General features: G+C 34.4%; 1 protein-coding gene across 17 annotated transcripts in view; it reads left to right on the top strand.

Annotated features, from left to right (window-relative positions):
• Positions 1 to 16,765, top strand: part of Pard3 (par-3 family cell polarity regulator) — a 666,792-nt gene that overhangs the window by 440,622 nt on the left and 209,405 nt on the right. For 13 of the 17 annotated variants that reach the window (XM_076832338.1, XM_076832348.1, XM_076832346.1 and 10 more), the window contains 2 exons: positions 606 to 650; positions 5,280 to 5,507. In XM_076832338.1, coding sequence (XP_076688453.1) covers positions 606 to 650; positions 5,280 to 5,507 — 273 coding nt within the window. The remainder of the gene's footprint in view (positions 1 to 605; positions 651 to 5,279; positions 5,508 to 16,765) is intronic. The other 4 variants (XM_076832341.1, XM_076832343.1, XM_076832345.1 and 1 more) reach the window with 1 other exon arrangement.

The raw sequence follows: 16,765 nt of genomic DNA on the forward strand, positions 1-16,765 counted from the left end.
TGATATCTTCCTTTCATTGCTATCCTTTAAGGTTTATTTAATAGAACCTCTTTGTGTTTTGAGAATTAAGACATTTAATCAAATTAATAATAATAATTTGAGAGGATATTTATTGTAGAAAGTAATGAGAGGAGGAAAATAACAATAATTGTTGAATCAGACACCAATCAGGTAGTGTCTCTTTTTAAATCCAAATCCACAAAAAAATAATAATAATTAAATTTGTAAAGTGAATGATTAAAAAAAAATTGTTAATCAAGTGTGCCTTATACCGTTCTTTGGCTGTTTGTACTTCAAGACTAAAAGCATTAATTTATCAGATGCATATAAGAAAAATTTGGCGATGCATTGCCTTGGCTAATTATGATATGCTAACATATAAATAACACACGTCTGTGAAATGAAATGACTGGCATATTGCATGGAGACACTGCTTTTTTTTCTCCTTTTATTTTTGATTATGAATGTTTGCTTGATGTTTCATATTATTTGCATGAAATATTACCTAAGAATTGTCACCTAACTGTAAAGATCTGGGAATGGTTGAAGCATGTTGGGCTGTGGGGACTAACTGGGCTAACCATTATACATTTACCTTTTAACAGTAGCTGACGAGACTAAACTCAATACAGTGGATGACCAGAAAGCAGGTAAGAATGGACAGTTAGGCTGTTGCCATAGAAACAGTGGTCCAAGGAGCTTATCACAATTATAGAGCTGCCAATCATATTGAGTATAAACATAAGTATTCCAGTCTTGTACAGATGTTTTCATTGTGGGAAATCAAATTGTATAATAAAGGAAAAATTTTCTCTTAGGACATATTCATCAGTGGTATACATACTAAATGGAAATGCAATATAGTGCATTTACAATGTCAGAAACAATCTAGATTTTCTTCATTTTTTGAGATGAGGTCCACAGTCTGTTGAACTCCTGAGCTCATGCAGACTTCATCCTTAACCTCTTCAGTAGCTGGGGCTATATTCATATGCTGCCACACCTAGTTCCTAGATTTTCCTAATTATTGTGTAGGAATGTTTTATCCTCATTTAAGAAAAAGCAAAATCCTGAAAACTTGTTCTCTATGGTAGAATCTGTTAAGTTTTTAAGTAATTTATGTGATGTCTAGGTTACATCCAATTTTCAAAGTGGTGATTTTGATTTGAAAGATAACATTACCAATATAAACATTTTTTACTACAGGAAACTGTACATGGTTGCTGTCTTTGATCACTAAGAAAACCTTGGTTCTTTTTTGGATGTTTGGATTAACTTACAGTTAACTTGCATTGGAGTAGACAATATAATGCATATTGGCTCCATGTCTTTGTGAACTTGTTCTAAATTAATTGCTTATAAAAAATACTGCTGGGCCATTTCATAGAAATAGTGGATTATATTGAACTGAGTTTTATGTTGTACATTTTATGTTGTTATATGAAAAAAAAAGTGGAGGAAAGTCTTTAAATATAGTTTAAGGAATGTGCTTTGTTCAATTGAGCACTTGTGTTTCATTATTATAAGTTGGAATCATGTTTTAATTATTCTAGATCCAGGATAATTGAGTTACATCACTTAGCACTAATTAGCTTTAATTCACCTTTAACCTGCAGTAGTAATTAGTTTTAGCCTGCTTGAAAAAATGTGTATCCCACATACATATGTAAAGATTATTGTGGACGTGGTTGGAGTTATCATGTTCTGTAGAGTAAAAGATAGATTATAAAAATTACATTCAATAAATCATAAGATTAACTGTATTGCAAGGCAATTAATTATAAACTCAGCCCTTACTAACTAGTTATTTTTCTTATCAAATATAAAATTTACTGAAATTTTAAAGCAGGACTAAAGAAAAACATTATTTGATAGCTTACATATGTAAAATGGGAAATTAGTTTTTGAAGTTGTTAGTATTTTTAGAGAAGTAGCCCTTGTCTAAGTTAATGTTACTAAAAAACCCTGTTGAACTGCTCTAGCTAAAGGACATGATTTTGCCAATTAAGTAAAATGGGGAAAATATTTAATGTAACCAGGTCAAAGCTACTACAAGAAAAAGAACAATTTATTGTAATTTTAAAAATAATGATATCCAGACTTCAGCTGAAAGCATTATGTAACTTTCCCAGTAAATAGGCAAATTTTATAATCTGATCAAAACATTTTTTTGTCTTTTAAAATATCATATCCTAGATGAAAAGAACATTTTTCTGTACTATCTGCAATCTTTTCTACCAAAGTAAACTGGAAAATCTTGACAAAATATTATTATGTAGATATCAAAGTGCCTTTTGGACTATTGGTTTTAGATCTACATTAATAAAACTTTTAACCTGGATTCTTTCCACCCAATTTTAGTAAACATGTTTTCAGTTATTTTTCTTTCTTCATTTCATTTGAATTTTCAAGATTATCATGATTTTATTCTTGTCCAAGGGTTTTGGGGAGAGTTGTAATTGCATTTTAGCATAGATCATCTGTCTTGTTGTAGGCCTTTCTTAATGAAAACTGAATTCAATTTTCCTTTGACCCTTGCAAAAGACATTAGTCACTGTTTTCGAGTTTTTGTTTCATTGATTTTTGGCAAGAGGGGTAGTAATAAGTAGAAATAGAGAAACAGATCTAAGGCTGGGATATAACTCAGTGGTATAGTGTTTGCCTAACACATGCAAGGCCCTGAGTTAGATCCACAGGAATGCAAACAAAACAAAACAGATATAGAGAAGAAAATATGATTGTGATTTCATTCTTTATTCCCAGATCGAGGGTTTGAAAGTAGTTGTAGACAGTGAAATAATAAATGGGTGTGGGCATGTGTTCCAATGAAATTTTTCAGGTTTGGCCCTTGATTTGCCAGTCCCTGTCATACAGTGACACGTTATAGAGTTGATCTTTTATGTAACTGTTTATTTTAAATAATATCAACCATATGTAAATGCAGAAAGGGCAGTTGATTGACCTCCCTCCCATAAACCCAGTATCAACCATCTACCATTATCAACACTTTGCTAAAATTTTGTATCATACTGTTATGAATTTAAGGAAAAAAATTAAATAGGTAAAACTCTGAGTGACACTGATAAATTTTGGGGGGAGGAGGGTACTAGGGATTAAACCCAGGGCCTCATGCATCCTAAGCACATGCTATACCATGGACCTCTACTCCTAATCCCACTTAAAAATTTTTATTGCTTATTTAGTTTTACTTTCACCATTATTTTTCTTTGCAGAATTTCCTGTGTTTATGCTGAGGGACACTCAATTTTAATACATATTCATACCAGTTATGAAGTTCATTATTATAGTTTTGTTGCTTTGAGTACATTCACTGAAACCTCAGCTAAGCTTAATATAGTTAGTTAAAATGATATTTTTGTGATAATCCTTATCTACAACATGAAATTTTAGAGCTCCAAATATACACATATGCATTCATATAAACACGTCTTTGATGAACCCAAGAAAACATCAAATATTTGTCTAATACATGTTTTATAGAACCCAAATACAGGCAGAAAATTATGAAAATTTAAAGGTATAATTTATTTTAAAAAAAGATTTTCCAAATACTAATTCTAGGAAATTTAAAAATAAACATTTCTGGCAGATATGATTCCCCCCTTTATTTTATTTCTTGATTTCTTACCTTTTGTTTAGTTCTTTGGAAGAAAATTCATTTCTTTGCTGTGATATAACTTTTATGGTTAATTTAGAAAATGTATTTGCCCAAAATTATAATAATATGAAGATAAAAAGTAAGATTGATCTTCTTGAAATATTTCGTGTGAAACATACAAAGATGCATTGGGAAAGCTACACATACCGTCATTTTCTCCCAAGCATGATAACATATAGAATATCATTTCATCTTTAGAGTCATGTCTGCCTTTCTGTATATAATTAAATTTTCAACAATCTGTTCTTACTTGAAACAACTAACACCATTGTGAAAATGAAGTTAAAGATAAAACAAATGAATATAAAAAAGAATTCTCAATTTGATTCTCTCAATTTAATTTTCATTCTGTATTATACTCTGAGCTATGAAAAGCACACATCACAACTATTTGTCTTCGAGATAGTAACATGACAAGGCTACTCCTTAATTATTGATCAACATATGGTCTGATGACCCCATGTAGAGATAAACTATTTAGTTTCTCCTCCCTTCCCCTTTTTTTTCATCTGTCTTTTTAACAGGATAAGTGAAGAACCAGTTCTGTAACCTGGATTGCCCAGGTGGTGGTGCAGAGCTGGTGTTTCAGCCATGTAGAGGCTAAATTAGTCTACCATTGAGTGCCAGGTCAGGCAGTGATGGATGAGGCTGTCTTACCTGGTTAAAGAAATCAGTTCTGATTGCCTTCTAAACCTGGGTACTATTGGTATTATCTCAGGCCTTTCTGCCCTGGATCTTCAAGAAATAGAGCCAAATTGTTAATTCCCTGAATTCTCCCCTGCCATCCTGCTGAAATTTTCTTGGTAATTGCTAAGTCATCTTCCTTCTGTCCCTCACATGTTTTTCAAACAGGTAGTATTCCCAGGCCTGGAGATGTAAGCACTCACCTCCAGCCCTCTGATCTCACTTCCTTTCCCTGCTTCTGAGAGAGAGCCCTCCCATCAAAATTTGTTTCTTTTACAGTCTTGGGCTGCTCTTTCACTAGAACATCCTTGTTTTCTAGTATTAGGAAAATTCTAATAAATTCTACCTGGTGCTAGATTGTTCTAATTGTATTGGTGACAGGTTGTATATCTGCATTTATCCATGGGAAGGGGTCTCAGTGAAGCTCATTGGTATAAATGTCTTAACTTCTACTGTAAATGACTTTATATTTCCAGAAAATGATTTCAGTTGAGTTTAAAAGCTTATTCTCAGTTACTTGACCATTTTATAATCTCTGCATTTTAAAATGAGATTCTTGGTTATTCTGGTTCATTTAGATTATTTATATTATCCAGAGCAAAATGATTTGACAAAAATTTCATCTGTTCAGATAAAAATGGAAACTTGAAACTTAGACTGTTCCCTAGTGGAAATACAGAAAAACACACACATACACACACACACACACACACACACACACACACAATTAAATATAAACTTGGGAAAAATGAAAATTAGTAATGATTACTTTATTTAGTTATTTTATCATTCACATTTTAGTGCTCATCATTGAGCAAATGACCTATATCCCAGAAGTTTTCTAGAATTCATAGGTATTTGGGTATGTAATATTCCCCTACCTCTAACTAACATTTTGTTTTTTTGAATCTTCAAGGCTCCCCCAGCAGGGATGTGGGACCTTCCCTGGGTCTGAAGAAGTCAAGCTCACTGGAGAGTCTGCAGACAGCAGTAGCTGAGGTGACTTTGAATGGGGATATTCCTTTCCATCGCCCACGGCCGCGCATAATCCGAGGAAGGGGATGCAATGAGAGCTTCAGAGCTGCTATTGACAAGTCTTATGATAAACCTGCCATCGATGATGATGATGAAGGCATGGAGACACGTAAGTTTATAATGGCTAAAGAATACCAGTTACAATTGGCTCTTTAGAACTCTGGATCTTAAAGTGTGCTTCAGGCAACTCTTGGGGGTTCCTAACATTCTTCAAGGTGACCTCCCTGATCTAAACTATTTTCATAATGAAAAATGATCATTTACCCTTTTACCCTCATTCTTTCTCTAGTATAGAGTGGGGTTTTCTAGGGACATATGTCATGTGATATTGCATTAGACTGAATGTAGTGTCAGATAAGATCATTTCTCTTCAGTTGGTGATAAAATGAAAATTTGAAGAAAAATATAGAACAGCATTGTTCTCAGATTCCTTTTAAATAATATAGTTATTTTTGTGAAAATGTAATTTCGATTACTATGAATTGATATCTCGTTTTTTATATTTTTATTTTTTGGCTTTAGGGATTGAACTAGAGCCCTTTACCATTAAGCTATATCCCCAGTCCATTTTATATCTTAATTTTGGGTCAAGATTTCACTAAGTTGCCAAGTCTGGCCTAAAACTTTGTGATCCTCCTGCCTCAGCTTTCCAAGAAGCTGGAATTACAGGTTTGCCCCACTGTGCCCAACTTTTTAAAAATTTATATCCTAAAGCTGTCTCATTTTTAAATCAATACATATTGGTAGGTATAATTCACATACGGAAAAATTGCTTGGAGTTCTTAATCATTTTTAGGGGTCTGATGTTATCACAAGACCAAATGTTTGACAATCACTGGTGTATAGTGTCTATACACCAGTGAATATGTATAATGATGATCTTGAAAGCACATTTTTGTTACTATTGCTTTACTTGAACTAAACTAGCAGAATTTATTTGTGTATGTGTTTGTATTTCCAAATGACAAGATAGTTTAAGCAAGTTGATTGAGATGGTTTTCTATTGAGGAAAAAAAATGCTTATATTTTTTAAAAAAATGCTTCATGCAAGTATCCTTCAATGTTTATTTAAAAAAAAAATAACCATCCCATTTAAATCTACTAATGTATTTACTTAGAAGGGAAAGGTCTTAGAGACTTTTAATGGTAAAAGTTATTGATTAATTGATATTGTTCATTACTAATAATTTACATTTTACTTTTCTTAAAATTAAATGTGATTTTATCCATCTAACTCTTTCTTAGAGAAAAGTTGGAGGCCCTGAAGCCCAAAATTATTCCAGAGAGCAGAGATAATTTTTATGGATTGTGAATCACTTTCTTTTTAACATTTGAGTAAACCATTTCTTATCACACATGTCTAAGAAATATTGTAGTGGGGAAAAAGAATTTTAAATTAAAAAGAACACATTCTCAGGAGATTGAAAGCAAAATTATATAATTTTGCCTGTAACATATAATGTGTTTGGGAAGATGAATATTTCTGCCATACTGTTACATGCAAATAAAACTTAGCAAAAGGATTGCTGCATTTTCCCCCACCTCTGCCTAATTCTTCATCTAAATCTGGACATTTTTTTCACTATAATCAGCCAATGGTTTCATATATATGCTGCCTATTCTTGCCAAATGAAGAACATATTTCCTGTTTTAGCTGCCAGTAATGGTCTCCAAGATCCTGAGTCATAAGAGCTTTTGACCCTATTGAGTTTTCTCCTTTTGTAATGATTTCTTGCCTTATTAATCTGTATTACTTGACACTTAAAGATTTTACTTGCCTTTTCTGGGTTTAAACTGAATAAAAAAATATAGTACTTTGGCTATATTTTAGAATGTATAGTTTATGTGATTTTGAAGTTTTTTCTTGTTCTGACTAAGATGTTATTTAAGTTCCCTGATAAAGTTCAGTTTTCTCATAAGTCACTCATTTTAAATAGGAGATTGAATACATGCTCCATTTTTGTGTTAGCCAGCTCCGTATTATTGTGATGATATGCTTGATGCATTTAACATATACAAAGAAAAGGGTCATGTAGCTCTCAATTTTTTCAGGTTTCAGTCTAAGATAAGGTAGCCTTAGTGCTCTGAGCCTCTGGTGAGGATGCTGCCTGGCAATGGTGGGGAGTGTGTATTGGAGCAAAGTGGAAGCCAAAAGATACCAAGAGATTAGTTTACAATTGCCCTTGATGGCCCATCCTCATAAAGTCCCATATCACAAAGGTTCTACTACCTCCCAATAGCACCACCTTGGGGACCATGCCATTAATAAATGAACCTTTGGGAGACATTCATCCATAGCAGTTTTTAATTCTACAGGGACAGCTTCCAGAGTTTTCCACTAAGATGGACATCTGCTTTTATCAGCATATACACTTTCTTTTAAAATGCCAAATAGTGTTTGTTTGTTTGTTTTTATTTTGTTTTTTACGATGGGAATTAAATTCAAGGTTATTTAACTACCAAGCCACATCTACAGCCATTTTCAATTTTTTGTTCTGAGACAGGGCCTTAGTAGTGGCTTAGGCCCTACTAGATTGCTGAGGTTAGCCTTAAACTTGTGATTCTCCTGCCTCTGACTCCTGAGTTGCCAGAATTACAGGTGTGCTCCACCACACCTGGATTAAATAACAGATTCTTAATGGAAATAACAGTATGCTAAAATCATTCACTTACTTATCTCCAAATGAAAAACAAAAGAGGAAATAGACAAACATGCACTTCTGGATAAGAACTAGAAAAACACCTGTGGCAGGTGCTCTGAAACGTGCCACAAAATGCTATATTTTTCACAAGTTCTGTCATTAATCTTAATTCTCAGATCAGTCTGCTGTTATTTAGATATGGCAAGCAAGAAGCAACTATTATAAATTTCAAATGTTTACAGCTAATAATATTGACATATTAATAGATGGAATGAGGAATTTCAAAGAGGAATCCTATGATAATCTACAGTCTCCTAACAAGGTTGGGATTTGGGTCAAACTACTTAAACCCTTGAGCTTTAATTTCCTCATTTGTAAAACCATAGATTTGGACAACAAGGTCACTGGTTTTCACACTGTGTGATATGACCTTTGGTCAGGAGAGGTACTTCCTAATTTGGGGGCATGGAGGAGGCCCTGAGCCAGGACCTGCCATTATCTCTCCTCTGCCTTAACAGTTGCTTTTTTTTTTTTTTTTTTTTTTGTAGTTGAATACAATACCTTTATTTTATTTACTTACTTTTATGTGGTGCTGAGGATCTAACCTAGCATCTCTCACATGCTAGGTGAGTGCTCTACTGCCACAACCCCAGTCCTAACAGTGGCTTTTGGTTTGCTTTTATGCGTTGGAGTTCTTTATAAATTTTAGATTTTAAAATCTATGGTTTGCAGTTTTTAGGAAAAAATTTAACAAGTTCTTACTTAGGCAGTTTAGATTGTTTTTGAGGTTGCTTCTAGTTTTAATGTTCCCTGGTTATCTATACCCATTTTCTTGTCTACATACATCCTACCTGATAACCCCTCATACCTTCTGTGAGATCTGTTATAATCCTGCAATCCCAGCCCCAGGGCTGGACAAATCAGAGGGTTTCATGAATGTCTGTCAAATCAGTGAGCAAGCTCCCGGCTAACTGCTGTTGGTGTGCAAGAAATGTGGGGGACAGAAAAAGACTTTCAATATGTTGTAATAGGTCATCAGTGACATTTTACTATACCTGTTGTATCCTACATGGGGCCTTGCATGTACAAGACCTTCACCATCTTAGCAAACTTTCTTTTTCTTAAAAACAGACAAGCCAGGAATGGGGTTGTGGCTCTGTGGTGGAGCACTTGCCTCGCATGTGTGAGGTACTGGGTTCCATCCTCAAAACCACATAAAAATAAATAAAGTTTGTTTAAAAAAAAAAAAACAGACAAGCAAACAAATAATCAAGGGTGCCCTTAGTGCTGGTGGCCATGATGACAAGAGACAAAATGCCTTTTATGCCTCAGGGTTGTGAGCAAGGCCAGCTGGCTCCATTAACTCCTCCTCTGTTTTCCCAAGTGCCATCCTTTTCATGTCTGTTCAAGCTTTTGCCACCTTGTCTGGACCTTTTCCATCACTGGACCCTGTTCTTGCAATCTCACTTTTTCACACCTATGCATCAGCAACGGACTCTCCACTGTTTGCCCTCTGTGAGATACTGGGCCAGAAGGTTCTTTTTCTGTGCTGTGATTCAGTTCTGTTCACCTGTTGAAGTTAAAATGCCATATCACCACTATTCTGAAAAGAGGACCATTGTTTGAGGAGTCTTTTGGTTAGACAGACGTCTTCAGGGACATAGTGCATCCTGCAAATGCTGTCGTGGAGAGTGGGCTGTTGACGAAAAGCTACTAACAGGTAGTGGAGGACAATTGGTGAGGAGCAGAAAGTCCCAGACTGATCCAGTCTCTTGTTTTCTACTGGTATGTTTCGTCTTTACTAGAGAGATGCACACAGAGGCATGGTTGATTGTTCTTGTCAACTCGATCGAGCACGTCCCCAGTGTCTGCATTTCATGGTGCTGCACAGGCTTGCCTCTTCTCCACAGTGCTGAAATCATGGCAGAGGCACCACACTGGGGGCCAAGAGACTGGGGCGGGATCCATGTAGTATCTGGTATCTGTCATCTTCTGTAGCACTTATGTTCTTCCTGCAGAGATGGCAGAAGCCAGCGTTTGTGTCTCTCATTTAATCCATCTGGCCTCTCCATGTTGTGTGTGTCTGTCTGGATCAAGATGGAGCTTTGTATTCTGGGACCCATTATCTCTGAGGCCCTACCTGTGTTTGACAGGTCAGGGCATCTACAATCTGCTCCTTCTTCTATGCAAATTATATGCCCAGCCTGGCTCTCAGCAAGCAGCTTCTGTATCCCCCACAATAAATCAGTTCTGTTGCTACCAAGAAAATGCATGCAATAACATTGTTTTGTTTCCTTTTTTTAAAAAAATATAATCTCTTTATTCATAATTAAAAATTGCCAGAAACTATAATCCCTATTATTAATTTAGTAACAGCTTTTTGGATTTGAATTGATTAAACATAACAGAACTAAATATTGATTTTAAGATATGTCATATTCAGAACTTTAAATGTGAAAAACTTTGTCTTGCAAAGATGGACATACTGCTTTCAAGTAGCTTGCCTTGTTTTCATGTAGTTCTCTTCGGAGGTAGAAAAGCCTTTCTCTAAAACATGCATAATTTAGTCTTACAATATGAGATTGGAAGAAACTAAATTTACATTATTAAGTCAGGTAATATGAGAACTACTAGGGGAATTTTGTTGTTTTATTAGCTACATAATAGCACATTGCATTTGATAACTTAAGATTTTTTTTTTTTTACTTCTCAGTATGCTGCCCCTTTTGTCATCAAATATTTGAAAAAAAACAATACAAACTAAGTCTAATTTTATCAAAAGCAGAATCCATTTAGATTAAAATTACTATGAAAGAATTCAGGATTTACGTTCCAAAGTCAAAGCACCTTATGAATTACTCCCTTCAGTTAATCCATTTAGCAGTTAGTTGAATGTTCTGAAATGCTTAAAAAAAAAAAAAAAAAGTAATATAGGGCTGGGTACAGCGGCACATGCCTGTAATCCCAGCAGCTCTGGAGACTATGACAGGAGAATCGCAAGTTCAAAGCCAGCCTCAGCAATAGGGAGGCACTAAGGAACTCATTGAGAATCTGTCTTTAAATAAAATAGAAAATAGGGCTGGGATATGGCTCAGTGGTCGACTACTACTGTGTTCAATCCCCAGTACCAAAAAAAAAAAAAAAAAGAATAATATATACTATCATTTTATGCTAACTTGTAGTTTCAAACATTACCTTCCATTTAAGAAAAAGAGCTTTGATTTCATTTTTAGGAAGTTTCTGAGTGCAGTCTGCATGTGTGTATGAAGTAGTGAAAGCTCTTCCTTAATTTTTTTTCCAGATTAAAAGTAACTTAATGCAGTGAAAAATCATATCTAAGGTGTGTGAATAATAGAATCCTCATTTATAACCTTTTTTATTTAGAGGAAAATATTTAAATATTTGACCAAAATCACAGTTAGAATGCATCTTTTTTTGGTTTGAATTCCTGTGATTTTCTAGAATATCTGAGCAATCTTCCAAATGGGATATCCCATTGTACTAATTAATATTACTTAAGTATTTAAGCATGTATTAATGAGACAGGGCACCTATAGTCTGATATTTTGGCTATAAGTTCCTGAGGGTCCAGGAGCAATCCAACCCAGTGGTAACCAACTCTTGATAAGCTGTGTGGTTGAGTGTAATAGTAGTGTACAGGTTGTTATGGCATCAAAGGGTGGGCCACCTGCCCAGCCAGTGTGGAAATCAGGTAGAGAAGGAAGTAGATGCAGATGTGGAGAAGGTTTCCCAGAGAGATATTGCTTCAGTCCAGCACTAATGTTTGAGAGTCTTCAACTGGGTGAAGAGGGGCTATATGGAACATGTGGAATGGGGACCATCTCTAGATTTCTATAGTTCCATGTTCTCTTGGGATGGTATATATGGTACCTGTGAGATCATAGTGAGGAATGAGATTTAAGATGTATGTAGACAGTGGATCATAGCCTAATATAAATTGTTTACATTTTATCCTGAAGACCTTTAAAAGCTTTTGAAGAATTTAAAGTAAAAGAATATGATTTTAGTGACCATGGATTTGAGGATGGATTATTGGGGGAAGGGAAAGCAAGTAGCAATGTTGGTGGCAAGAAGATCACTTATATAATAGTAATGGAATAATCTAGGTAAGTAATGACACTTGGCAGTGGAAGAGAAAAAGAAGAAACTGCATTTACACACTTAGCATCGTATACATAAAGGTGGATGATGCTGATGTGATTTCTTTTATTATCACTTCCAGGCTCAGAAAATCGAAACTATCATCTCACTGTGTAACCACTCCATTACCAAGCATTCTTAATTTTTTTCTCATGAAATCTAATTTTACTCCTTCTTTTTTTAAAATTTATTTTATTTTATAATCATCCTTCTTTTCAATCTAGCCTGAACCCTCATTATTTAATATCTGAAGTTATTGTTAGGATTTCCTGACTGGTCTTCCTGTCTCTGTATTTGCTCAGGAAGCTCTGTAATTGCACACTTATTCTCACCATCCCTCCAGCAGGGTGGCTCCTTTTGCTCACATCACACACTGTCCATAAGTAGATCTTCTCATAGTCCCATGTACATGGCCTCAGCACCGCTGTGTGCATTTAACACTGTTTACACTATCACTTAACACTGTGCATTTTACACTTTTTCCTGAACAATCTAGTTTCCACTTGACTTTCTAAAGCCCTGGATTATTTAAAGTGGCATCTGAGACTATTTAAATAGAGATTTTTTTTTGCGGGGGGGGGGGGGTGTCTTGGGATCAAACCCAGGGCCTTTTGCATGCTCAGCCAGTTCTCTACCACTGAGCTATGCCCCAGCTAAAGTATTTTAACATAAAGAAATGTCTGGAGATGCTTCAATATGAATTATATTTCATGGTAATTAAAAAATACTGGGGATTTGGGGAGACAGGAGTTCTGATTTCTCAAAAAGGAAAAAAACAAGTAAGAATATTGATAGCTATTCACTTTTGTATTATATCTGTATGTGTTTATATTGTTTGTTTCTTATCAGTGGACTGGAATCTCTTTAACACAATAAATAATGTTTTGTGTCTTGTTAACATTAAACCCACACCTTGCATAGAATAAAATTTTAAATGGCAATTGCAATAGAGTTATGAGTGTTACCATTTTGATTATTATGAACATTCCATTTGGTCTCAACTGTTGAAAGGAAAGCCTTCAGTACCATTATACATTAACCCACTGAGCAGAACACATCCATGGTGTACCATCATTTAAATGTAAAAATCATTTGGGAACCAAAAGCAAATATGCAAGCGTTCATAAAACTGAGGGTGTGACCTCCTTGTTCCTGTTCTGCAGCATTGTGTTGGAAGAAGGGAATAATAATACAGGTTACATCCTACCATTACCTTTAGGAGCTTTCTACCTAGTTTATATGGGAGACTGGATTAGAGAGAAGTTTAGAATGCAGAGTGAAAGTGAACAAAAGTGACTTAGTAATAATAACTCTTTGGAAGAATAATCCTAGGGTTTTTGTCCCTCTACCCATATGTATTGAGAGATTATTTTAAAATTCAATTCTAGAGCTGGGATTGTGGCTCAGTGACAGAGCACTTGCCTTGTATATGTGAGGCACTGGGTTTTTAAAATGTAACAAGTCTAAAATAGAGTAGACCATCTTAGGGGTCATGAATTTGAATTTTTCTCCTATTTTGAAACCCCTTCTGTAGGACCCGATTAAATATCAACTGACTTTTTCTTCTCCTTCTCCATTCATGGTCATACACTTGGTTCTTAATCATATTAATTATTATTCCCATCCTATGGTATTAGTATAAAAGGTTCTCAAGTTTTCATGTTTCATGCTAGTTGCTTCTTCTTATTATTATTATTATCATTATTACATTTGGTGTTCAGAAAAACCTGTTTCCCTTGCCAAGAGCTCAACATTCTGTGTTAAAAGTCAGAGTCCAGAACAGCAGATCCTGTTATTCGACACCATCTGTATCACTAGCTGTTCATTTCCTACTTCTTTCTTCCTTTTCCAAAGTCAAAATAATCAACTAAAATAAGAAACAGAAATAATATTTATGTACCCAACATGCTCAATTACTAAGTAGGACTTTGCAGTGCACTCTTATCAATTTTTATTACATTTTTATTTACCTATCATTAATCGATAGAAGTTGGTGATGGACAGGAGATTTGCTGAGTTCACTGAAATCTTCCATTGTTGATGTCTTATTAATTTAACCCACTTTGAGTTTTATTTTAAAATGGTACCCTATGAGGATGATGAGTCATCCTGTGTAGAGTCTTCACACTTGTTTTTTAGTGTTCCAATGTAAATTGTAAATTACTAAAGAATCTGTTTCTATCATTACAGTTTTAACATTTGTAGGGTAATTCTTTATAAATAGAGAGCAAAAAAAGATAGCTTTTCATATTTTCAGCTCTTTGTTCATATAGTCATTTACTCAACAAATATTTACTGATACTTCCTTATGCCTTGCCCTCAGAGGAGAGTACCTGTTGAGTAGTATGGAAAAGATAATGTTAGATTATCATTTTAATTTTGTATTTCTTTTGTTTATGCCTATTGAGCATTTCACTTCCATCTAGAAAAGTTATCAGAACTGCCTAAAATGACATTAATTTCTAAACCTTACGCTCATGATAAATAACTGTCAATACTGCACAATTGCTTTAAAGTTTGATTTAGACAACGTACATATTAGGATGCTTTCAGCTGCACTGAGTAGCAGAGCTAACTCAGATGAACTTAAACTGTAAGGAAATGCATTGTCTTCTGAGTTTTAGAGTTGGGCATATCAGGGTTTATTAATTTCATATTCCAGCAGTGTCATCAAAGACCCAATATTTTTGTGCCCCTTCTGTTCTGCTATCCCTAATTTGACCTATGTGCCTGGTAATTTCAGCACTCAAGGACTTTTTACTTTCTTGTCCAATTGAGGAAGTAAAGTTGTGGCTCCTAGAATAGAATATGTTCATTTAGTTTGCTGGGATCAATCTTGTTCTAATACCCTTGTACTAACAGTTCATAGGAGGATGAAATCCATTGGTTAGTTTAAATTTAATGAATTTACCCCTTGGAGCTAGATCACAATCCTGAACACAATCAGAGTTCCATTGGGAAGAAGAAAGGGAGAAATGCATTTGGATAAGCAACAGAGATCATTACAGTATCAACAGTAGCATCACTTCTCAATGGGGGGAAATCACTAATGTCCCTATGGCTTGTAGTCAACTTTTTGACAGTAAAATATTTGGAATGACTAGATAAATATATTCTATTGATGGAAGAAACTGTAGAACTTCACTTGAAATCCAATACCATTTTTTGCAAAATCATTTTAATACCTAAGTGCCCAATCTTTTCCAAATTTCTTGGAGGCCCAGTCCTAACATGATACCTTTCAGAATTGAGTAGCTTAATTTGTAACATGGACTAGAATTTTAATTGAGCTAGATTTGCATCTGTTGAAAACATGATAATTAGGTATGTCTTAATTGCAGAATGACTGCACAGAATGAAAGAGAAATAAGCAGCTTCACACTTTACCTTCTTTAAAAAAAGAAACTTGAAAATATCTGTCTTTATAGGTAATCACATGGGAAAGTAGCTGAGAGTTCAGTGCACAGAGCAGGTTAAAACAGGCAGAAATGTTGTCAAAAATAGACATTTCTATTTGTTTGGAAGGAGATAATCATCTTTCTTTGTTCATGGTGTCTGCAAAAGGAAAGCAAATAATCTGTAAAGATGAACAAAATTAAAGTGGAAAACATCAAAATTTATATAGCATTTAAAATAGTAAATTATCCAAATGTAAGTTTATGATTACTTCTTGCATTGTAATTTAATGTATGAACACAATAGATCAAGTCATTTACTGCTGATATATTACTGGTACTTTTCTTAGTTGAAAAATTGTTTACATGAATATTTTTTTCCAACTAAGGGAATAAGAATATTTTATGGCCCTCATTATAAAGATAGTATTAAATGTATAAAGATTGGTTTTGAAACTTAGAATCTGACTAGCTTATTAGTGACTTTAAAAATATATGTATTTATTAAACACATGTAACCAATTTATTTGAGCTTTTCAAAAACCAGAGCAGTTTTATATAAATGATTCTTATTTTTCTCTATCAAATAATTTCTGAGTTTGAAGCATATATAATGTGATAGTGTAAAAGAACATCTTATGTTTGTACATATGAAACTCCATATTGCTAAATATTTTTAATTAGTTGGCATTCAAAGGAATTAGTTAGATCAGTACACCCCCCCACCAGTAGAGTTTCCGTGATAATGTATTATCTAAATTAGAACAAGCATAAAGAATCCTCAAATGTGCAAGTATCATTTTAAACAGTCCACTTGCTTCAGGCAGGAAAGTGAGGTAGGAGTTTTCATTTAAAATGTGGTTACAAAACACAGAGTTAATAAATGATTTAATACTTTTTCTATTTCACCCAATTTAGAAAATAAGTTCATTACATATACCAGAAAATTATTGTGAATATGAAAAGAATTGGCAACAAACATGACTTTAGCATATAGTGAGTTGTGAAGGCACTGCATTTATTCTGTTATGGAGCCAAGAGCAGACATATGCCCCTTGAACTCCTGCCAAAACTATTAGGCAGAAAACTAACAGAATCGCTACTGATACTTCCATTCATGATTTATGATAATGGTTGCTGTGGAAGACTAAGTCATTTACATTTATTGA

This window comes from Callospermophilus lateralis, chromosome 13 (genome assembly GCF_048772815.1).
Source record: "Callospermophilus lateralis isolate mCalLat2 chromosome 13, mCalLat2.hap1, whole genome shotgun sequence".
Lineage (NCBI taxonomy): Eukaryota > Metazoa > Chordata > Mammalia > Rodentia > Sciuridae > Callospermophilus > Callospermophilus lateralis.